Source organism: Malus domestica, chromosome 02 (genome assembly GCF_042453785.1).
Source record: "Malus domestica chromosome 02, GDT2T_hap1".
NCBI lineage: Eukaryota > Viridiplantae > Streptophyta > Magnoliopsida > Rosales > Rosaceae > Malus > Malus domestica.
The window spans coordinates 28,504,843-28,528,980 of record NC_091662.1 but is presented as its reverse complement, the minus strand read 5'-3'; the positions used below and the strand labels follow the sequence as shown (position 1 = coordinate 28,528,980).

General features: G+C 36.9%; 4 protein-coding genes across 5 annotated transcripts; 2 read left to right on the top strand and 2 right to left on the bottom strand.

Annotated features, from left to right (window-relative positions):
• Positions 1-710: 710 nt before the first annotated feature.
• On the bottom strand, positions 711-1,235 carry LOC139191638 (uncharacterized). The gene is made up of 2 exons (XM_070812618.1): positions 1,008-1,235; positions 711-896 (listed from the first exon to the last, which is right to left on the bottom strand). Exons 1-2 carry the CDS (start codon positions 1,233-1,235, stop codon positions 711-713), a joined length of 414 nt encoding a protein of 137 aa, XP_070668719.1.
• Positions 1,236-1,333: 98 nt separating this feature from the next.
• LOC139191637 (uncharacterized) lies at positions 1,334-3,550 on the bottom strand. Its single transcript, XM_070812616.1, has 4 exons — positions 3,418-3,550; positions 2,264-3,186; positions 1,964-2,144; positions 1,334-1,629 (listed from the first exon to the last, which is right to left on the bottom strand). The coding sequence occupies exons 1-4, from the start codon at positions 3,548-3,550 to the stop codon at positions 1,334-1,336; spliced, it is 1,533 nt and encodes a 510-aa protein (XP_070668717.1).
• Positions 3,551-7,498: 3,948 nt separating this feature from the next.
• On the top strand, positions 7,499-16,073 carry LOC103407813 (ent-kaurenoic acid oxidase 1-like). Its single transcript, XM_029093737.2, has 9 exons — positions 7,499-7,884; positions 13,621-14,098; positions 14,192-14,458; positions 14,786-14,875; positions 14,958-15,036; positions 15,145-15,251; positions 15,340-15,461; positions 15,566-15,711; positions 15,838-16,073. The coding sequence occupies exons 1-8, from the start codon at positions 7,634-7,636 to the stop codon at positions 15,669-15,671; spliced, it is 1,500 nt and encodes a 499-aa protein (XP_028949570.1). The 5' UTR covers positions 7,499-7,633; the 3' UTR covers positions 15,672-15,711; positions 15,838-16,073.
• Positions 16,074-17,937: 1,864 nt separating this feature from the next.
• LOC114821479 (DAR GTPase 2, mitochondrial-like) lies at positions 17,938-21,273 on the top strand. Of its 2 annotated transcripts, XM_070817600.1 has the most exons (7): positions 17,938-18,168; positions 18,826-18,930; positions 19,155-19,232; positions 19,897-20,044; positions 20,189-20,259; positions 20,341-20,437; positions 20,635-21,273. In XM_070817600.1, the coding sequence occupies exons 1-4, from the start codon at positions 18,073-18,075 to the stop codon at positions 20,020-20,022; spliced, it is 405 nt and encodes a 134-aa protein (XP_070673701.1). In that variant the 5' UTR covers positions 17,938-18,072; the 3' UTR covers positions 20,023-20,044; positions 20,189-20,259; positions 20,341-20,437; positions 20,635-21,273. The 2 variants fall into 2 exon arrangements, 1 of the variants encoding a protein (XP_070673701.1); XR_011578366.1 differs by lacking the exon at positions 18,826-18,930 and having other exon boundaries at positions 18,039-18,168.
• Positions 21,274-24,138: the final 2,865 nt, after the last annotated feature.

Genomic DNA, 24,138 nt, shown 5'->3' with positions numbered 1-24,138 from the left:
TCTTCAATTTTATATACTCTATTAGTGGCATGTTTATTAGCGATACTCTTCTGTCGATCCTGGGCCGCCTTCAGGTTAACTTTAATTACCTGAATATTCTGTGTAGTCTCATCCACAATCTCCAGGCCCACCAACACTCTTTCGCCAACTTCAGACCAACATAGACGAGTACGACAGGGTTTTCCATAAAGTTCCTCAAAAGGTGACATGCCAATGCTAGAATGATAGCTGTTATTATAAACAAACTCAATCAAAGCCAAACGCTTATGCCAAGTGTCTCCAAACTGCAACACTGAGGATATCAGCATATCCTCTAGTGTCTGAATGGTTCTCTTAGATTGCCCGTCCATCTGAGGGTGATAAGCCGTGCTGTAGAGCAATCTCGAACTGAGAACTTCTTAGAAAGCTACCTAAAATTTAGATGTGAACCTGGGATCCCAATTAGAAATGATACTAACCGGAACACCATGGTACTTGACAATTTCTGAAATGAACCGTTCTGCCAACTAACTCAACGATTAATTTTCTCAAACGAGTATGAAGTGTGCTGACTTGGTGAGTCGATCAACTATCACCCAAATACCATCATAACCATTCCACTTACGAGGTAACTTGTACATGAAATCCATGGTAATATCTTCCCATTTTCACTGAGGTATGAGAAGTGGCTGTAATAACCCAAAAGGTTTATTCCTTTCTACCTTGGCTTGTTAACAAACTGCATAACGACTCACATACTCAGCAATTTCTCTTTTCATACCAAGCAAATAATAGAAAGGTCGAATGGTGTGATATATCTTGGTACTCCCAGGATGCATCGCATAGGCCGAAATATGTGCTTCATCAAGTATATCTTTCTTTAATTCTGCTATGTCCGGTACATACATCTGATCACCCTGCATAAGCATACCATCAGGTCTTCGAATCTTGAGGTCTTTCTTTTTCCCTCTAGACACTGCTTGTATTAACTCCTAAGATTCTGGATCATTCGCCTGAGCTTTGAGTACATGATCTAGCAAAATTGGCCTAACTTGAAAATTAGCAAGTAAAGCTCCCTGGTAATCTTCCCCTAATGTGACTCCAGTAGATCGCAATTCAATCAAGAGTGGAACACTGCGTGCATAAAATGTGTTGAGTCGACCCTGGGATTTCCTTCTTAAAGAATCAGCTACAGAATTTGCACGACTATGATGATACTCAATCGTGCAGTCATAATCACTGAGCAACTCAACCATCTCTGCTGCTTGAGATTAAGATCTTTTTGAGTAAAAATATATTTAAGACTTTTATGGTCGGTGAAGATTCGACACGTTTCCCCGTACAAATAATGCATTCAAATTTTCAATGCAAAGATAATAGTGGCTAACTCGAGATCATGAGTGTGATAATTCATCTTGTGGGGCTTTAACTGTCGCGACGCATACACGATCACCCTGGCATGCTGCATTAGTACACAGCCCAAACCATTTAAAGAAGCATCACTATAAATCTCAAAATTCCCACTGTCATCCGGAAGTGCCAACACAGGTGCATGAGTGAGACAATACTTCAATTGCTGAAAACTCTGCTCACAATCATCACTCCACTCGAACTTAACTCCCTTCCTGGTTAACCTTGTCAATGGCAGAGCTATAGTTGAGAAATCTTTCACAAAACGTCGATAACAGCCGGCTAGACCAAGAAAACTCTATACTTCTGTGACAGTACGAGGTTGTTCCCAATTCTCTACTGCAGCTACCTTCTGAGGGTCCACGAGAATACCCTGGGCTGATATCACGTGTTCCAAGAACGACACTTGATCTAGCCAAAATTGGTATTTACTAAATTTAGCATACAACTGATGTTCCCTCAACTTCTTCAGAACTAGAGTGAGATGTCTAGTATGCTCCGCCTTAGATTTAGAATATACCAAAATATCATCAATGAAGACAATAACGAACTTATCGAGATACGAGCGAAATACCCGATTCATTAGGTCCATAAAGGCTGCTGGAGCATTCGTTAACCCTGAATGGCATCACCAGAAACTCGTAATAACCATAACGAGTTTGAAATGTTGTCTTCGGGACATCCTCATGCTCGATCTTTAGCTGATGGTACCCCGATCTTAGATCAATCTTTGAGAACACATAGGCGCCCCGAAGCTGGTTAAAAAGGTCATCAATGCGAGGCAACAGATAACAATTTTTAATCGTCACCCGGTTCAATTGTCGATAATCAGTACACAGCCTCAGAGTTTCGTCTTTCTTTCGCACAAATAAACTGGAGCTCCCCACGACGAAGTACTCGGCTGGATGAAACCCTTATCAACAAGTTCTTGTAATTGAGTTTTCAATTCTCTTAACTCAGCAGGAGCCATTCGATAAGGGGTTAAAGAAATATAACATGTACTTGGAATTAAATCTATAGAGAATTCCACCTCACAATCTGGTGGTAGTCTAGGTAAATCATCAGGAAAATGTCTGACTACTCGAACATCCTCCACACGAGTAGGAGTATCCTTATTCAGCACCACATGAGCTAGATAGCCCTGACATCTTTTCCTCAACAATCGCTTCGCTTTTACGGATGAGATAACGCCTTGTCTTAATCCACAACGCTCACCAACAAAAGTGACCACAGGCAAGCCCGACCGATGGAAAGTGACAACCTTCTCATAACAATCCAACTTGGCACGATTATAATGTAACCAATCCATGCTCAGAATAACATCGAAATCAACAATATCCAGAGGGACAAGATTAGCTAGCATGACAACATCCTCAATAAAAACAGGACATCTTTGATACTCACAGCTAACATAACAAGTCTCGCCTCTAGGCATGGAAAACTCCAACTCATAACCGAGGGGAGTAGGGTGTGGTTGAGTCTTTTGAGCAAACGTATGAGAAATAACAGAATGTGTGGCACCTGAATCAATTAATACTCTAGCAAAATGACCAAGAATATTCAATGTACCCATAATCAAATCAGGATTGGTTTGAGCGTCTTGTAGAGTGATGTGGTGAACATGGCCCTGCGCATGCTGCCAACCTCCACGACCTCTATTTCCTTGATTAACATCAAGGTTCTGGGACTGTCCTCCAGTATACCACTGTGGTCCACCGCCCTGATACGGTGCATACGGTGTATAGCCCCATGGTACTGCCCTGATAATATGGTTAAGCTGGATACTGGTATGTTCCCCTGGAATACAGAGCTACATATCCCTGATAGTGGTAAGCACCACCATAACCTGTTAGAGTATAGCCACTAGGCCTCTGAATCTGCTAAAGAGGGACTGCAGGTGGTAATGTAGGGGGCTGAGGTTTCTGCTAATTATGCGGACACTGGTTAGCCATATGCCCCGTCAGGCCACAAGTGAAACATCTACCACTACCACCTTGTCTACACTCCCCAAAATGACTATTATTGCACCTACGACAAAGTGGAGCGCCAGAACTGTTAGGATTTCTTTGCCTTCAGAATCGAGAACCACCTGTGAACCTGCCGCTCCTCCGCGGTGTAGCAGAATTTGAACCACCATTGGATGAACCAGAATTAGTGCCATTTCGTTTAAAACTCTATGTATCACGAGGACTGTGAGATGACTACCCTTTATCTTTATTATTATTATTTTTCTGATTATTACCTTTTTCTTCCGCCTCATCACTATCACTTGGAGCATTTTCTGAGTCCTCAACTCAAAGTAATACCTCGAAAAACTCTTGATATGTGGAATAGGGAGTCAAAGTCGTCATAGAACGTAACTTCTTACGAGTACCCTTCTTAAAACGTTGGAGCATCTTAGCAGGATTTGCAGCAATCTCTGGACAATATCGGGAAAAATCAGTGAACTTTCGATGATATTCAGTGGCTAACATTTTTCCCTGCTTCAAATTCGAAAATTCGTCTCTCTTATGATCCAAATACTCCGGAGGTATATATCTCTTTTGAAATAGATGCTTGAAAATCTCCCAATTTGTGGCATCTTCAACTGACAACGGAAAAGATTCATGTTTCCACCATGATGCAGCCTCCAAATGCAAGAACCAAGTGGCTATCTCGACCCATCTGTCTTCTGAAAGATTTCCCTATCACTGCATCACCCAAAAGGTTTTCTCAACATGGTCGAGCCAAAGCTCAACTCCTTCGGACCCCTCATTGCTAGAGAAACCATTTAGCTTCAAGTTATATACAGTCTCCAAGGGGGCCATCTGGGGAGGACGGAGTGAGGACTGAATAGCACTAGCTATAGCTTCACCAAGTTGTCTGATATCATGAAAATCAGACTCAGAAGAAGTACATGGCTCTCTACGAGGCGACATGGTTCTGACATAAGAGATCAAAATGATTATGACTTAAGCAAAAATACAGGACTACCCAACCTTGCTCTGATACCAAACTGACACACTCCGATCGGAGTCGAGACGTGCTGGCCGTCACGTGATAGCGACGTAGCCAAGTGTGCAACATAAGTGATAATAATAAAAGAAATGTGAATAATTAAAAACCAAAACTAAACTTATTTAACTAGATATAATATGTAAGTGTGTGAAAGTGATCAAATATAAGATACACGCATCTCAGAACATAGGTAAAACGAAAGTGCTACTTATACAAACAGGGAGAAGATCCTTACTTTTATTTATGGAAACGTCAGAACCGCTGTGTAGTCCTAGTGAGCCTCCAAAGATGAACAGCTACCTAGAACCTGGAGGGGCACAAAACAGAAGGGTGAGTGGGCAAAAACAAAGCGTTTGAAAACACATTTATCTTTATGAACATAATAACCCCTCTCTATAAAACCCGTATAGTTTCCAAAAAATACTACTAAGTAGGTATGAAAACCAATGCGCAAGAGCAGCAAAAACTGAAGTATGCCATGTCATAATATCTCAGCAAGAATAAGTGTAAGCCAAGTGTGAAACCAATATAAAATAGTATGCCAGTTAGAGTCACCTAACGTGACTTGTACGACTGAACCCATAGCTCATCAACATATGTTTGCACACAAGTCGGAATCACCTAATGTGACCTGTACGACAGACTGGGTGTAAATAAGTAAGCTCAAGTGTTACGATCACGTGAAAGTTATGCGATAGATCGTGGGTCACCTACGAGTCGGAACCACCTATTGTGGTCTGTACGACAGGCTAGCACCAAAACTTGGATCCAAGGTGAACGTGCAGTGCAGGAGGTGAACAATCATGTGAAAGCTGTTCCCTGGCCTCGGGTGGGAGCACTAACACCGGGGTGCAACATAATAAACTCTAAATGCATAAATGCATAGCAATATGCAATGCAACAAGACCAATCACATGCTAACTCACCTGAAGCTTACTTTAGCCTCTGCAACATCAAATAGAATAATTCACAATTCATACTAATGCAACAATATAGTACTAAGCGGTATGGACATGGCATACAAGGCATAAATTCATTTAAAAAATGTTTTCTGGAAATCGTAAAGCATATATATATATATATATATATAGAAAAGAAATGCCCACTCACTGATAAGTAGCAGGATCATAGCCCCCTAGCCTCGCTTGTCCATGCTCGTCTTCGGGGTACGTCTCACCTATATACGATACAACTATTTTAACGTTAATTCGATAGCACATAAACAAAGCCTAGGATTAATTCCTCATATGTTTCTCAAATGGGGTGTTTGAATATACCAACATGATCTACTAGACAACACGAACACCCCCATATTTTTAGAAAAAAATTTGGATGTCGGACGCGCCCTCACGTGCCTGGCACACAGGACAGAAACCCTAACGACGTTAGGAATATTCTGTTAAAATAGCAGAATATTCCGTTAAGTTATAACGGTGTTACTTGAAGCCGTTAGGATATTCCGTTAAAGTTAACGGAATATTCCCCTTCTTCTCCGTTCACTCCGCCGTCTGCCGCCATTTGCACTCGCTGGTTTCTGGAAAATTTTCTAAAGCTTATAACTTTGTCATTTCTCAACCAAAATCCATGAAATTTATATGAATTTGAAGGTCTCAAAGAGTAGAACACAATCGTACCTATTAGGAGTCCAAAATCCAATGTAAAATGGTCGAAAAATCCCTCGAAAGCTCCAGCCAAAACTAGAGTTCCTCTAAACTGTGTGATCCAACGTCAACGTCAACGCAACCTTAAACCTACTCTAGAGTGCTAGGGAAGTTGCGTGGGAACCTTTCCAAGTCCTAAAACCCCGTAATCTCATCGGGATCACGTCGGAGGAAAATTACACCTCGTCGGAGCTCTGCGTTCTTAGGTTTTTTACGTCCGTTCGACAACCCACATGTATGGTTAGGTTGGTGAAGTCGTTAGAAAGGTGATGGTGGGTTCTAAAAACTCGATCCGTGCGAGTTTGATGATAGTTGGGTGTATGGGTGTCACGGTGCAAAGGGTGAATGAGGGAGAATGATCGAGAGAGAGGGGAAAGGGTGAGGGTGCACGTGTGTGTGTGTCTGATTGGGCAGCATCAGAAAATATCATTTTCTGATTGGGCTGCCGTGAGAAAGAATGAGAGATAGGATTCTCAATTGGCCCAAAGAAAGAAACCCAAAAATCTGATTGGCTCAAGAACATTGGAACTATTGTGATTGGTGAATACGTGATAGGTGTACTCAACCCTAAAATATTTCTACCCATTTACATATTCAAATAATCGTAACATTTTCGTTACGAATCTGATTTGGTCCTAACTCGCGTCAACGCGCTCGTGACGCTGAGTATGATTTAATTACGATAGCGAGAAAAATAATTTAAAACCACCTATGTACATCCATGTCACTAAGCCAACGAGGGCAATATCGTCACTTTACACACTCAGGGAGAAAATTATATAATAAATTGGGACAGGTCGTCACATGTAGTGAATTAGTGACACATACGAAAATATGTAAAAACATAAGTGTACCGAAAATTCCGTACCTAACTATATGATACTAAATTGGTGTACCAAAATGTCGGTACCTAAAATATATTATATTAAACTAGTGTACCGAAATATCCGTATCTAAACATATTATACTAACCCAGTGTACCGAAATGTTCGTACCTAAATATATTGTAATGAATTTGTGGCAGATAAGAAAATATGTGAAAACATAAATGTACCGAAAAATCTCTACGAAAATATTTTCTTATATAAGATGGTTACCATAATGAGAATTAAAATTTATAATATTTTCATAGAATTTAAATTCATAAAATTATAAATAAAAAAGAGACATTGAATACATTTGATGGCATTAAATAGAGTCTAGGGACTAAAATCAATTTTTAATCTTGTATAAGACATTTTTCTAAACTTCATCAGAGATTAAAATCTAATTTTCTAAAAGACTGATCACAATTTCCTTAACGTATTTTATACCGCTTTGGGAATTTAATTAATCCAGAATCTTCTTTGTAGTTATATATTATAATATTTCCCCACACATTAATACAAGGAGCTATATTTCTAGCCATGCCTAAATTGTATATAAAGGAGCAAACATAGAGACACGGAAACAGACGGACTGAGGGATATCCCTTAAACTTTGAGCTTCTTCTTTTCCCTCTCTCTCTCTCTCTCTCTCTGTGTTTATATTCAATCTCTGTTTCTTAAGTGAGTGAATAGTGAGTCATCACAAAGCATAAGAAAAACATGGTGCTGGGTGTGGGAACGGGGCTGGCTTCCATTTGGATGTTATTTCTGTCGAGCTTTGTTGGTCTTGTGGCCTTCTGGTGGCTTATCAAGAATGCAAATCGGTTGCTGTATGAAACCCAGCTGGGTGAAAGGCAGTACTCCCTCCCACCTGGTGAATTGGGCTTGCCTTTCATTGGCAACATGTGGTCCTTCCTCAGAGCTTTCAAGTCTAACAATCCTGAGTCCTTTCTCGACAAGTTTGTTTCCAGGTCAATTTCCACCCCTCTCTCTATCTACTAGCCTTCATGCACGCGCGTGAGGTATTTTTTGAATCACGGCATGCTACGCATGACTTACACGTTTTAAATGTATTTATATGCGTAAATTGACAAAAAGAAAGTCAAATATTTGAAGTGAATGAATAATCTTAGATCATGCTAGAAGAAACCCCTCATAAACCAATTAAAGCAGCTGAATTCACGTAATAAATCGTCTCTATAGAATTTACATTAAGAATAGAGAAAATAATATTTAATAAATAATGGATTGAATCACATTATTGCTAGCCCATTGTGAGGTTAAACCCACTCTCTCCCTCTTAATGCAGATAATATCATTTGTTAAAAAAAAAATCATTTGACAACTAATTTAATCACATTATTATCTGAGTGCGAAATACCTTTTTTATAATCAGCAATCCATGCCTCTTAAGATGTTTTGAATATGTTTAAAAATAGAGAAAATAATATTTAATAAACAATTGATTGAATTACATTATTACAAACATATTGTGAGGCTAAGCCCACCTCCTCCCTTTTAGTATAGATAATATCGTTTGTTAAAAAAAAAAAACAATCATTTGACAACTAATTTAATATAATTTAATCACATTATTATCCGCGTGTGAATGACTTTTTTTATAACCGGCATTACACGCCTCTTAATAAACAACTGATTTAATCACATTATTGCTAGCCAATTGTGAGGCTAAACCCACCCCTCCCCCTTAGTGTAGATAATATCGTTTATTAAAAAAAATCATTTGACAACTAATTTGATGTAATTTAATCACATTATTATCTGTGTTCGAAAGACCTTTTGAACGCGTTTAAAAATAGAGAAAATAATATTTAATAAACAACTGATTGAATCACATTATTGCTAGCCTATTGTGAGGCTAAGCTCACCCCCTCTCCCTTACTGTAGATAATATCGTTTGTTAAAAAAAAAACAATCATTTGATGACTAATTTAATCACATTATTACCCACGTGTGAATAATCTTCTTTATAATCGGCATTACACGCATCTTAAGATGTTTTGAGCGTGTTTCAAAATAGAGAAATTGAATCACATTATTGCTAGCCTATTGTGAGGTACTAATTAAAATAAAATAAAAACCACCAAAAAAATAATTATTAAAAAATACTATTAAAATGATGAAAATGCCCTTGCCTTATTGCATTATTAAAAAAAATACCATTCGCCTTTTCCATTGGCTTTATATATAGACTAGCCTGAGCGCGTGCAAAATGCATTTTTTGAATCACGGCGTGCTATGCACGGCTTACACGTTTTAAATGTATTTATATGCGTAAAGTGACAAAAGGAAAGTCAAATATTTGAAGTAAATGAATAATCTTAGATCATGCTAGAAGAAACCCCTCATAAACCAATTAAAGCAACTGAATTTACGTAATAAAATCGGTCTTTATAGAATTTACAATAAGAATAAAGAAAATAATATTAATAAACAATTGATTAAATCACATTATTGTTATCCCATTGTGAGGCTAAGCCTATCCCCTCTCCCTTAGTGTAGATAATATCGTTTGTTAAAAATAAAATAACAAAACAATCATTTGACAACTCATTTAATCACATTATTATCCACGTGCGAAATACCTTTTTTATAATCGGCATTACATGCCTCTTAAGATGTTTTGAACGTGTTTAAAAATAGAGAAAATAATATTGAATGAACAACTGATTGAATCACATTATTGCTAGCCCATTGTGAGGCTAAGCCTATCCCCTCCTCTTAGTGTAAATAATATCGTTTGTTAAAAATAAAAATAAAAAACAATCATTTGACAACTAATTTAATATAATTTAATCACATTATTATCCGCGTGTGAAGGACTTTTTTAATAATCGGTATTACATGCCTTTTAATAAACAACTGATTGAATCACATTATTGCTAGCCTATTGTGAGGCTAAACCCACCCCTCCCCCTTAGTGTAGATAATATCGTTTGTTAAAAAAAATCATTTGACAACTAATTTGATGTAATTTAATCACATTATTATCTGTGTGCGAAAGACCTTTTTTATAACTGGCATTACACACCTCTTAAGATCTTTTGAACGCGTTTAAAAATAGAGAAAATAATATTTAATAAACAACTGATTGAATCACATTATTGCTAGCCTATTGTGAGGCTAAGCTCACCCCCTCTCCCTTACTGTAGATAATATCGTTTGTTAAAAAAAAACAATCATTTGATGACTAATTTAATCACATTATTACCCACGTGCGAATAACCTTTTTTATAATCGGCATTACACGCCTCTTAAGATGTTTTGAGCGTGTTTCAAAATAGAGAAATTGAATCACATTATTGCTAGCCTATTGTGAGGTACTAGTTAAAATAAAATAAAAACCACCAAAAATATAATTATTAAAAAATACTATTAAAATGATGAAAATACCCCTGCCTTATTTGATGCATTATTAAAAAAAATACTATTCGCCTTTTCCATTGGCTTTATATATAGACTAGCCTGAGCATGTGCATAATGCATTTTTTGAATCACGGCGTGCTACGCGCTGCTTACACGTTTTAAATGTATTTATATGCGTAAAGTGACAAAAGGAAAGTCAAATATTTGAAGTAAATGAATAATCTTAGATCATGCTAGAAGAAACCCCTCATAAACCAATTAAAGCAACTGAATTCACGTAATAAAATTGGTCTTTATAGAATTTACAATAAGAATAGAGAAAATAATATTAATAAACAATTGATTGAATCACATTATTGTTATCTCATTGTGAGGCTAAGCTCATCCTCTCCCCCTTAGTGTAAATAATATCGTTTGTTAAAAATAAAATAACAAAACAATCATTTGACAACTAATTTAATCACATTATTATCCACGTGCGAAATACATTTTTTATAACTGGCATTACATGCCTCTTAAGATGTTTTGAACGTGTTTAAAAATAGAGAAAATAATATTGAATGAACAATTGATTGAATCACATTATTGCTAGCCCATTGTGAGGCTAAGCCCATCCCCTCCTCTTAGTGTAGATAATATCGTTTGTTAAAAATAAAAATAAAAAATAATCATTTGACAACTAATTTAATCACATTATTATTAGCATGCGAAAGACTTTTTTTTTATAACTGACATTACACGCCTCTTAAGATGTTTTGAACGTGTTTAAAAATAGAGAAATTGAATCACATTATTGCTAGCCTATTGTGAGGTACTAATTAAAAAAAAGCACAAAAAAATTAACTATTAAAAAACACTATTAAAATGACTAAAATACCGTTGCCTTATTTGATGCATTATTTTGGGATGCTTTTGAAGTTTTTTGTGTTGGGGGCATTTTTGTCCAAATATTTTTACTGAAGCTTGGTGACACCAAACACTATTCACATTTTCCATTGGCTTTATATATAGATATGTTGGTTTTGCTAAAGTTATATTGTTCTTCTTATGTTGTTTGATATTCAGTAAAAAAATATGACTCGTATCGAGTACCAATTTACAATATCTGGTACATTCTCGATACACGCTGCATTCTTAATGCGGTACTGTAAACTGATGTTGAATTTACCAATTTGGCCCAACAAGGGAAAGTTTGTGCTGTACGTTTCTTACCATACGTAACCTTAGTGAAGTAGAGAATAAACAACGTTACCAAACATGTTTTTTTTTTTTTTTTTTTAACAAACGATATTATCTACATTAAGGAAATAGGGTGATTTTAGCTTCACAATAGGTTAGCAATAATGTGGTTTAAATTATCCTTTGACAAGAATCGAACCTAAGACCTTTCACTTTCAAATGAAAATGAATATACCACTAAACCGTAGTATTAAGTGGCACAAAAAACATTTTATAGTTGGCTATTTTTTTCACTTTTACTGTCACATTTGTAACCGAAGGTTTTATTCTTGTAATTTGCTTTTGTAACTGATTTTTCCATGCATATGACACTTGTAGAGGACAGTCTATACACAATGTGGGTCACTGCGCACCACACTTCATGCAAATACTCCCAATTTTTCACCGTTCCTTATTTTGTATGTTTTCTGCACAAAAACCCTAGTTTTTGGCAGTCAATCCCCAACCATTACTCGTGATCTTCAGCAGTTTTATCGGCCCCAGAAGCATATTCAACCCCACAATGTGCATGCTTAGGAAGGCTCACTACCCTCTGCTACAGTAATTTCTTGTGTCGTATAAATTATTCTTTTGGTAGACACGTTTCACACTTTTTCTTGGTTTTTACAGTACAAGTAAATTGTTCACATAGGATTTTAAACTAGAAACTACCAAAAAAGTTAGTTGAATTTGTGTCAAGTACATATTTTAACATGACGGGTTTTTATTTAACCTTTGATAAGAGGATAAGGATTGTCTGCTCTTCCATTTCCGATGCCCTCCCTATCCTTTTGTTTGTGTGGTCACGGTTAAGCCACGTCAACATTTTATATTACTATTCATTTTTGTCTTATTATCTTTATAAAAAAAACAATATAAAATGTTGACGTGACTTAACCGTGATCACACAAAACAAAAGGGCAAGTAAGGGCATCGAAAGTCGGAGGGCAAATAGTACTTGTCCTTGATAAGACGGGCTCATCTCCTCCTTCTATGTCCCACACACCAATTGTACATGTGGGAGTCATAGACAGACAATGGGTGGTGGATGTTAAACCAAATTGTCCATGTAGGATGCTAAAACTATAAAATATCCCAAATCTTGTTTACAAAAAATTTGGGTTTAACAATAAACATTAAAAGAAAAAATGTTTTATGTTTTGTATGTGTAGCACTCTTTTTCCTTGACAAAATTGTTTCATCGTGTGGTTTTACCGAGTTAGGCTTTAATGAGGTCACATTTTTTTGCGTTTAGTTGATACTTATTTAATGAAGATTTCATTCACCTTAAATAAAGAAAAATAAAATAAAATAGTTCTAGAGTTTAGTCTTCGATGGGTTGAGAATGTCTTCATTTTTGTAATGCGATGATTTGGTAAAGTTTTTGATATTTTGAGTTAGAAGCCTAGTTTAATTTCAACATGCTTCCCCCTTGTCATCAACTACTTGGCATTTTCTGACCAAAGAAACTATTTGGCATTTAAGTGCAAAAGTGAGATATAATGGAGACTCATTCGGAATGACGATGTGGAACTCCATTTCCAAACATTAAGAATAAGTTCCCTACTTTAGTTGATTAACTAACTGCTTTTTCTCCAAGTGATTCTCGTTAGAAACTGCTTTTAATATTCTTCTTTTTTTTCTTTCCCTTTTCTAAAATAAAAAAACTAACAGAATTAAAAAGTTTAGAATTAAATAATATATAGGATGCTAGAAAACTGCCTGAAATAACAAGTTGACATTGTGGCCAGCAATTTGGTCTGAGATTTAGAAGCAGCAAATATTTTTGGTCCAAACTTGCGTGCTTTTGTGGGGTCACCATGTAGCAATGTGTCACTCATTTTTTTATTAGTGTCAGATGCAGTGCGTTTAATGCACCGAATACAAATTGGTACATGGATGAACGAACATTAGTCACATTGTACCAATTGTTGAACAATGTGAATGGAAGAGGTTCTTAATTTTTGACACATAAGCTCCTCTTTGGTTGACTATTTTCATTTGAATTATTGACAGTTAATTATCGTTTTGTGTGTGCAATATGTTTATCCGATTTGACCAACTTCAGTGTAACTTTGTTGCCTTGTCAATGAACAATGCAGATATGGGAAAACTGGAATCTACAAGGCCTTCATGTATGGGTTCCCAAGTATCATTGTTACAACTCCTGAAACAAGTAAAAAAGTTTTGACTGATGACGATGCATTCAAACCCGGGTGGCCTGTTTCTACCATGGAGCTAATTGGAAAGAAATCATTCATTGGTATATCTTACGAAGAACACAAACGTCTAAAGAGGCTAACAGCAGCTCCAATCAATGGTCATGAAGCATTGTCTGTGTACTTGAAGTACATTGAAGAGATTGTCATAACGTCCTTGGAAAAATGGTCCAAACTGGGACAAATAGAGTTCTTAACTCAACTCAGAAAGCTTACCTTCAAGATTATTATGTACATCTTTCTTAGCTCAGAGAGCGAGCCAGTCATGGAGGCTTTGGAGAGGGAATATACAGTACTTAACTACGGAGTTAGAGCCATGGCAATCAATCTTCCGGGATTTGCATACCATAAAGCACTTAAGGTGAGGAACTGATAAGTTGGGTTTTTTTGTTTCATAACTTGGACAGTGGTGTTTGTAATTTTTTAGCATTTAACTGAGTTGTTTCCATTTTAGGCTCGGAAAAATCTTGTTGCTATATTTCAATCAATTGTGGATGAGCGAAGAGCTCAAAGAAAGTCCGGAAACTACTATGTAAAGAAGAAAGATATGATGGATGCTATGCTGGATGTTGAGGATGACGATGGAAGCAAACTTACCGATGAGGACATTATAGACGTACTGTTAATGTACTTGAATGCAGGCCATGAATCTTCCGGCCATACCATAATGTGGGCTACCGTTTTCCTACAAGCAAACCCAGAAGCTTTCCAGAGAGCTAAGGTATTTGAATTCACATATTTTTGGGTAGTTCATCTTGAATGTATTTCTTTCTCTGTCTCATTTTTCTTTTGAATATTAGGGGACTGATTTACATGTGCAGGCGCCTTGTCGAAAATCACCATAGTCACAACATTTTAGCGTTCATTTTGCATGCATAATCAATCCACTTAGATTAGCCCGCATGTTTCAAATTCATGGATACTTATGTTGTTAAGATTGTTTAATGAAGAGATGTGATCGTATCCTTGATATCGTTTGATGAATTCTGGTTTCATAACTCCTGAAAACTTCAAATATAATTTGCTAATCATGTTTGGACAACTTTAGGCTGAGCAAGAGGGGATTCTCAAGAGGAGGCCACCAACGCAGAAGGGCTTGACACTGAAGGAATATCGAGAAATGGACTATCTTTCCAAGGTAAAAAAATGGCTTCATTTTCATTTTCGTTCTTATTCAACCATTGCCAAGTGGTTCCAGCTAACTGTTTTAAACTCCATAGGTGATTGATGAAACTCTTCGCGTGATAACATTCTCACTCACCGTCTTTCGAGAAGCAAAGAAGGATGTCAAAATAAACGGTAGGTTAAGATTTTTTTTTCATATGTATTTTTACTCTGCATACATATCTTCACCCGTTACACATTTTTCTTCGAATAACTACTAGACCTCATAAATTTGGCTTTCAGGTTATAGCATTCCCAAGGGCTGGAAAGTATTGGTTTGGTTCAGGAGCATTCACTATGATTCTGAATTATATCCAAACCCAATGGAATTCAACCCTTCCAGATGGGATGTAAATTTTTAAGCACTTATAATTATGACAAACAATAATTTATACTTACATCTGATCTGACTTGTTTTATTGCTTTCTGCCGGCCCAGAATTTCACACCGAAAGCATTAAGTTTTCTTCCCTTTGGAGCTGGAAGCTATCTGTGCCCCGGAAATGATCTTGCTAAGCTGGAAATAGCTATTTTCCTTCACCATTTCCTCCTTAATTATAAGTTAGTACTCTTAACCAATTTCCTCTCCATGACTAAAATTGGAAAATCGGTTGTTATATTTTTAATCATCTTCTAATGTTTCGGTGATTTGATCGATGCTGCAGGATGGAGCGCGCTAATCCGGGGTGCCCCTTGATGTACTTGCCTCATACTAGGCCTAAAGACAATTGCGTGGCAAAAATCAAGAAATGTGGATCTGCAGGGGCATGAGTGCATTGAGATAACAAGGGAACTAAGTACACAGATAAAGGTATATATATTTCATATCGTAGGTTATAAAAAAACAACGTTTTTTACGGCCTAATATATTTGACCTAGGTCATATGATTTTAGTTGGCAAGTTTTGAACTTTGATCCTCTGTCCATCTGTTACCAGACCAGGAGCCATGCCAGCAACTAATCCTTACTCCGAAGTGTGGCGGCCGGGGAGTTCTCGCGCAGTCATCAGCTAGCTAGTTTTAGCAGTTAATTTAGAGTTTAGTTATGTTTTATCGGGAAAGAGAGCCTAGCATACAAACTAAGCCATAAGAGCTGGTACTTCTGCATTTGCAGGCTTGTTGAATGTGTAACCTTGTTGTCCTCGCTTAATAAAACTGCTGGACATTGCACCAAGCACTTTTGTTCTTTTTTTTTCTTGGGCCTTTATGATAAATTTGGACGAGAGATTTCTTAGTAGCAACGAATTTAATCTAAATTAATTAGAACTGGACTCCTCATGAGCATTATAAAGTCACCAAACAAACAAAAATGCTATTATTATCATCTAGGTGTACCTCATTTGTACCATCTCTCTAATACAGATGAGAGAGATGGAACACATGTCTATTGGCAGCCCTCTCTCTATTAGAGAGATTTGCAAGCGGCACAGTACAAGTAATCAGTTACAAATCTCTATCTGTGCGTTAGATTGTGTGGTTTCAATTTTATGTAGGCCAAATTTTTTTCGTGGTCCGTTTGGTGACTCGGCACTTTTAATGTGGCCCTCATGGTAAAAAAAATTGTTAATTAAATCCTCGTGATGTGCAGTGTTCACAATTGAGGTCCAAATCCAAATTTCTGTTAGACTTATGTTAAATAAACTCACGTGATTATCATGGCGGGGTCAAATTCGTCATTTCAATCCAAATTATATCGTATGCTGTGGACATCTAGTATTACTTAGGATTTAACTGAAATTAAATTTCACATAAAAGAAGCTTGAATGTCGTCGAAGAGTGAAAAAGGGAGATAATTTACATTAACCATTCAAGAAAGAACAAACAACTTCATCATTTCCCAGACAATAATATATTTTGCACACTAATGACAAAAGCATATGTCCAACATAAAAAAAAATAACAAAGACAAAAGTATGTCTTCCACAATATATTGTGGTTCATCATAACAAAAAGACAATGAAAATATGTCTCTTGTGAGTTTATGAGTTTAGTTAGTGAAAAGGTTACTTACTCATTAAGTTTTCTAGAAACTATGTATAGCTATTGAGCTTTCTCTTTGTAACTAATTCATTTAGTTGAGTAATACAATTGATTTCTCTCATATTTTTTGTTTCTCTCTCTAAGACGCCATGACTTCTTTGTTAAGCTTTTGCTATACTGTTATCATCTTTCACAAAATTAACAAATAATCTAGTTTCCCAAAAATAATTAATTCCCTCCACTTCATCATTTCTATTGCAAGGTACTATGCTTTTTCATCTGTTGATTGTGTATGTTGTGCATTGGGGCCATTTCAGAAGGTTTTCAAGGATTTTTAGCATTGGATGATATTGCAGAGGTTAATCGAGGAGGTCTCTAAGGTGCATTGGCAGAGTTGGCACTGGATGGTATTATTGAAGGCAATACAATCGATGGAGCTGAACTTGCAACATGTTCTACGGTTGTTTGCTCCTTACACTATATATTATATTTGTAGAATAAATTATTAGAATAACAAAATAACATCCAAATGTCTACATAATATGCGCATAATTACAAAATAAACTATATATGCACTTGCGTTGAATTTCCAACTGACTGATATTGCATTCACCTATTGGACCTTCAGTGGTTGCAGTTGCCATCTTCACTTGTTTAAATTATCTCCCATTTTCACTTTTCGACATCGTTAAGCTTCTTTTATGTGAAATCTAATTTCAATACTAGATGTCCTTGGCATATGATGTAATTTGGAATGAAAGGATGAATATTACCTCTCCATATGATAGTCAAGCGAGTTTATTTAACGGAAGACTAACGAAAGTTTGGATTTGGACCTCAATTGCTAACAGGGCTCACCATGAGGGTTTAATTAACAACTTTATTTACCACGAGAGTCACATTGAAAGTGTCGTATCACCACAGGGATCACAAAATAAATTTGGCCTAAATATGACACGTTTCATTTAATCTCAATATCTCATGGATATTAATATTGTGAAAATTAAACTAACATTATCCGAAAGATTTTTACTATAGAAGAGCGTCAAAACCAACATATAAGGGTGGGTGCCTGTTGCCCACGTCTAAAACTCGCAAAATAACGGTATTTCAAACTCGAAGCGAATGGCAACGGCTACTTTGGCAAGACAAATAGGCAGAGCTATTACAAACAGCACAAGCACGGGAAACGGATGGTTCAACCCTCACATCACATGGCTGCTGCTTCTTGCGACATTGCCGAACGGATCCCATTGGTCGATCTCGTTCTCCAAGTCAGAGACGCAAGGGTAATGCGTAATTGTGATTCAAAGTATTTGTCAAGCACGCACTGCAACTGTTTGATGAAATGCCCGACTCACATACTGTAGCCTCTTCTTCTTTCTTAGGATTTCTATGTTTAAGCTCTGGATTTGTGCCTTTTAGCCCTTTAATTGTAAAAAAGTAGTGCAACCTGTGTATCTGGCTTTCAAGTTTGCTTAATTTGTTTGGTTGACAAAATTGCTTCATTGACCGCAGAATTTTATACAATTTTCTTTTATGAAGTTTACTTCTACACTACCAGTTTTAGCTTATTGTATAACTTACTTTTATGGAGCAATAATTTTTTGTCGAAGTTTTCATTCATTACTCGGGTTTTGGTTAATCTGGAGTGGAGGAACCATATGGTTTGCTTACTTTTGAAACATATCTTTCGTAATGGATTTTTCCATTTGAAAGTAATTTTTTAGCTTTGTAGTTGGCTCTTTACTCCTTACTTCTTTAGCGAATAAAAACAAAGAAAAAGAAAAATTGAGTTGAAATATTACATAAGTGGTTTCAGAAATGCTAATTCAACAGTGATAGCATCATTTCACATACTTCCTTTTTTTATCTGTTCTGCTTTATGAAAAGAATTGCACTAAATATGATCTGAACCACGAATAATTCAATAATACTACCTTTAGATTCCATTGTCGTCGGAGTTTGACCAACTAAGGAACCATACACCACTCTTAAAGAGAATAATACTGTTCAATAAGATGGACCTTGCGAACCCTTCTCAACTGAAGGTGAGCATTTCTTCAGCTGCTTTATTTCTATTCATGTTAGATTTATAGGACAAATTACTGAATGAGCATGAAATATTGTAAGTTAGGTCAATTGACTTTTAACTGAGGCTGATGCTTCTTTCCTTTTGCTTTTACTACGGTGTTGAGAGATTGTGTATACCTGTTCCTAAAAACCATTTTCATTTCTACTTTTCTATTAATTTCATATTTTGTTTAATTTGTAGGACCGGATGAAGTACTTTAAACAAAATAATCGTGTTTCGTATGGGGTCAATGCCCATAATAACGAGAGCATTCAGCAGGTAAAATGTAATTACCATGCTTGTTTGTAATAACTTTTGTTAAATGCATTTTCATTAGAGGAAAAAGAAATTGAAAGATGGAAAGCAATCACACTTTTCATTTTCTATATTGCTAGTTGTTTCCATCTATCTATTTATCTGGACCAACTTTGCGATGACCACACTGTGCTGGAACTGGAGGGGGAGAAGTGAGGTTTTGTTTTTTTTCTTTTCTAATTTTCGGCAGAGAAAAATGACTTTTTAACTGAAACTTTGACTAAAAGACTGGACATAAGTGTCTGTTTCTGAAACCTGAAAGGTTGTGGTGGAATAGGTGCAGAATTCTCAGAAGGTAATGAAATGTACCCCACTTCTATAACCAAAATGTAGTAGGAAAGTCTATTGTGTGATCTCGGTTTGATGGTATGCCAAAACAGTCTAAAACATTTGGGGCACTCAAAATAAAGATCAGCATTTTCTTGTTCTGTTCTACTTCACTGGAATTCACGTGTGCTTGGTGATCATTGGCATGTGAACTCTTACATACTATTAAATTGAAACATTTATAGGTTTTTCCAAGAATATCCATACACAGCAGAACGATATGCTTTTTTGGTTCTTCATTTTTTGTCCCTAGATTAATTTTTCAGTTTGCTGGATATTGAGGACAGTTTACTTCTTACAGTTGTTGAACTTTTTGCAAGCTCAAGTAAGAAAATTGAAGAAAGCTGATCACTGCCATACCACAACAATATTGCTAGTTGGAATTCCTAATGTTGGAAAGTCAGCCGTTGCCAACTCTTTGCATTGAATTGGGAGGATTAGTGCAGCAGGTACCTCTTTATATCATAATCATTCAATTTTCGTTTCTGGGAGTGTTTAGCTGGAAATAATCACAAAAACTTCATTTTCATTTATTACGTATCAGTACAAGTTGAATAAATTATATACTTGATTGGACATTGGTTGTATTGTAGAGAAGGGAAAGTTGAAGTGTGCTACAGTGAGTCCACATCCTGGTGGGACAAAAAATATAAGCAGCTTGAAGGTTTGTAGACTATGTCTTTTAATTTTAACATTGTATTCTGTATATTAGTAGCTGCTTACGGCATTCAGTATTTCATTACAGATTGCAAGCCACCCCAATATTTACGTGTTGGACAGCCCATGCGTTTTGCCTCCACATATTTTGGACGATGATGTCTGCACCAAGCTAGCCTTGACAGGTACGAGCATTATGGATAGTTTATTTTAGCTTCATTTGGTTCAAAAGGGTTTCTGTTGCTGGTGTAATACCATCTCTCCTGTGAAGAGGACAAATAGAGTTACTTGCCATACACTCTTACTGCAGAATGACTGATATGAGTGAAAATTATGACATTTTTAAGATGCTCTGTTCATCTGTTTGCATTTCCAAATGCAGGAACGATTCAAGATTGTTTTGCTGGGGAGAAAGAAATGGCTCTGTATTTTCTGGCTATCTTGAACAGGAGTGACGAATACAAGAAATGGCCAAAGTTCAACAACGAGAATGAGGGATCACTTGCAAATAAGTAGCCAGCCTAGGTGACGTTAATTGTCACCAGGATGAGATTGTCCTCTATCCGAGAGTTGTGAACCAGTATCTAGGCGGTTTATATTGAAAATACATTGTGATATATGGATATCATACCATTTCCAAGATACTCCATGGAGACAGACATTATTAGAATACCAAAGAGACATTAGATAATGGCACTGCCGACGTACACACTTATCAAGACAATTAGGGCCAACGGAACCACAATCAAAGAAACTTAGGAGCAAGCCTTGTAGGAAAACAGCAAACCCGTAGTCATGTCAACGACATTAACCACGAATCAGACATATTACCCTTGTTTATTCAAATACTTCAAGCACATGGTGCCTTAGTCAGGTACGTCTTGAGAATTCCAATGCCACAAGGCAAGTCTGTTATGCTAGTGCGAGTGTAGTGATTGCACCGTTTCCATTACCAATCCGGTAATGCTAGTTAATATTATTTTGTTGGATATCATGGAATTCCATGTAATCCTTATGGTCAGCCCTACTGGCAAACATCAGAAACTAAAGGACAAATTAATCCCTACTGCAAAGGCGAAACATTTATTGAGAAAAGTTGTGAAGGCGACAATCTGGTACAGCTGGAAATTATGAACCTAATTAAACTAAATTCGTGACATCATTCCTAAATATCTACCTGTGATATCACTAGATTGAGGTGTGAGAAGCACCATTGATCTACGTCCAAGTATAAAACCTATTTTCCTTGATCATTCATTGCAGAAACCTCTGCTTCCATTCTTGAAGAGCAAAGACCGAACCTTAAGATTGTACATTGTTTACTAGCAATTCAATTGGGTGGCGATTAAAAACCATTAAACCATGCCTCGAATTGATGATCTCTACAACCAACTCTATAGAACCCGAGCTTTCTTCGAGATTGATCTGAAGTTTGGTTGCGACCAGTTGAAGATCAAAAATGATGATGTTCCTAAGACCACGTTCAGGACTCAACATGTTCATTGTGAGTTCCTCGTGATGTCATGCGGGTTGACGAATGCTCCAACATTGTTCATGAACCTAACAGACAGTGCATTTCGCCCATGTCTCGAAAGATTCGGGATAACCTTATCGAGAACTTCCTTGTTTACTCCAATAATGAAGTCAAACTTTCTAAACACCAATGATTTGATCTAAGCAATTTCAAGGCGAATCAACTTTAACTAAATTCCTCAAATGCCAGTTTTGCTTAGATCATGTTTCTTTTTGGGAGACATGAGCTCAGCAGACGACATTCTTGTTAATCCCCAAAAATGTTGTAGTTGTAGAAAAATTGGAAACCCCTACAAGGTTTTGCGAAATACTAGGTATCTTTGGTCTTGTCAATTACCATTGACGTTATGTGCTAACTTTCTCTACCTTAGCCTTATTTCTTACAAGTTGACCAGGAAAGAAGTTAGTTTCATTTGAGAGGTGAATGTGATTAAGTTTCTAACAATTGAGATGTTGTCTCTTACCGACTATTGTTCTTACACTTCTTGATGACACCAATAATTATGAAATCTACAGTGATACTTCACTAAAAGATCTGGCTGCATGATGATGCAGTATAGTAAGGTAACCACTTATGCCTTCCGACAGTTGCAGTTGAAGCCACATGGAGTGAACTATCTTACCTATGACTTAGAGTTGACAACTACTGCATTTATGCCAGAAATCTTGATGGCGGTTTCTCTATGGAGAAATTAAGAATGAGCTTGATTGTAGATGGCGATGATGGAGAAATTAATCAATGTCTACGATTGCACCATTGTGTACTACCCCGGTTGTGTAAACGTAGTTACTGACGACCTCGGCAGAAAAAGCACATAGATGACTCAGCCATTATGTTCTATTTCAGTTACAACTCACGAATATTGATGTGACGTTACTTATTGATCATCAGGGAACCTTGTTAGCTAATTTTCCAAGTCCGACCCTTCTACTTTTAACTTGAGATGAAAAATGAGATTGCTTAGGCATTAAGCAAGAACTTGATTTGTCAACTTGTCAAAGCAGGACGAAAGAAATCGTTCGAGTTGTTACAATCATTCCTTATATCCGGATGGATACAAGAGAATATCACCATGGACTTCATGTGCAGGGTCACCCCGTACATGTGGAAACAATGATGATGTTTCGATGATTGTCGATTGACTTACTTGGGTGCCCATCTTTTGTTGGTCTATGAGGACACCCTCTAAACCAATTGGCAGAATCCCATCCCACTTTTATTTTTATTTAATTTCCCTAAACGCCCTTGGCCGGCTAATTGGAAATCCTACCCAGATTTCATGCTTGGACATTTGAGCCCTAGTCATTTTTGTCCCTTTTCTCATCTTTCTAGGTAGTACATGTTCTTATGAACATGTGTGCACGAATCGCACGATTTATGCACTGTTCCTAATGAGCAGCAAAATCGTAATTTTGCACTCTTGTAGTTACATTACTTGTTCATCAAGACAACAGTCAGTTGTCGGTATTGCAGGTTGCAAACTGTGATATTGATGGCCTATTCGTTGGGTTCATTAAGCAAGTGGGCAAGTAGGCCCGTTTCTAGTAGTATTTTATTAATTAGGCATCGTGCCTAATTAATTATTGTTTGGGCTTGATCCAAAGACACATGCACCTACTCTCGTAGTGTTAGCCACTATGATCTCGTGGACACAATTGATACGGAATTCGAAGATACCATTATGTTGAAGAGGCTTCATGGGAAAAGGAAGAACGTGTGAGAGACTTGTATTCGTATTTCTTCCTTGATTAAATTATGTTGTTTTTAATTTCGAGGATGAAATTTTCTTAAAGGGGTAGATTGTGACATCCCGTCCCGAGATTTATGATATTTTATTCTTAGTAGGGTAAATAGCCAAAATGGTCTCTGAGATTTGCATAACTCATCACTTTGGTCCTTAACATTTCAAATCAATCAAAGTGGTCCCTGAGATTGTCCACCATCCATCATTTTGGTCCTTCCGTTAAAAACTCCGTTAAGTGTCCAGGAGCTCTTGGCCGGAAGTTTGGGCAATTTTCAAAGCTTCGTAACCCAATTGTTTCTTAACCAAATTCGACCCATAATATATCAAAATGAAGATAGGAAAGTGTAGAATAAGATTATACCTAATTGGAAGCCCAATGGTTGTCAGAGATGACCGGAATATAGCCTCAAAGTTGACTGGTCCAAGAGAAAACTGGAAAACTCGCCGGAAACTGGGTAAACTTTAAACGTTCATAACTTTTTCAATACTCAACGAAGTCAAGTGATTCAAAAAGGAAAATCATACCTTTTGACGAGACGAAGAGAATGGTATCTTTTTAAATGGCTAAATCACCGTGTTTTGGCCGAAAAATGGGTCGAAAGTGGCTG

Coding starts and splice junctions, on each gene's coding strand:
- LOC139191638 (XM_070812618.1), bottom strand. CDS start 1,235: ATGGTTGAGTTGCTCAGTGATTATGACTGCACGATTGAGTATCATCAT. Junction 897..1,007: donor GGCCAATTTTGCTAGATCAT/GTACTCAAAGCT, acceptor ATGCTTATGCAG/GGTGATCAGATGTATGTACC.
- LOC139191637 (XM_070812616.1), bottom strand. CDS start 3,550: ATGGCACTAATTCTGGTTCATCCAATGGTGGTTCAAATTCTGCTACAC. Junction 2,145..2,263: donor CTTCGTCGTGGGGAGCTCCA/GTTTATTTGTGC, acceptor CTTTTTAACCAG/CTTCGGGGCGCCTATGTGTT. Junction 1,630..1,963: donor TTATGGACCTAATGAATCGG/GTATTTCGCTCG, acceptor TCTCAACTATAG/CTCTGCCATTGACAAGGTTA.
- LOC103407813 (XM_029093737.2), top strand. CDS start 7,634: ATGGTGCTGGGTGTGGGAACGGGGCTGGCTTCCATTTGGATGTTATTT. Junction 14,459..14,785: donor AAGCTTTCCAGAGAGCTAAG/GTATTTGAATTC, acceptor GGACAACTTTAG/GCTGAGCAAGAGGGGATTCT. Junction 15,252..15,339: donor TCAACCCTTCCAGATGGGAT/GTAAATTTTTAA, acceptor CTGCCGGCCCAG/AATTTCACACCGAAAGCATT.
- LOC114821479 (XM_070817600.1), top strand. CDS start 18,073: ATGGTTCAACCCTCACATCACATGGCTGCTGCTTCTTGCGACATTGCC. Junction 18,169..18,825: donor TCCAAGTCAGAGACGCAAGG/GTAATGCGTAAT, acceptor TACTACCTTTAG/ATTCCATTGTCGTCGGAGTT. Junction 19,233..19,896: donor ATAACGAGAGCATTCAGCAG/GTAAAATGTAAT, acceptor TACTTCTTACAG/TTGTTGAACTTTTTGCAAGC.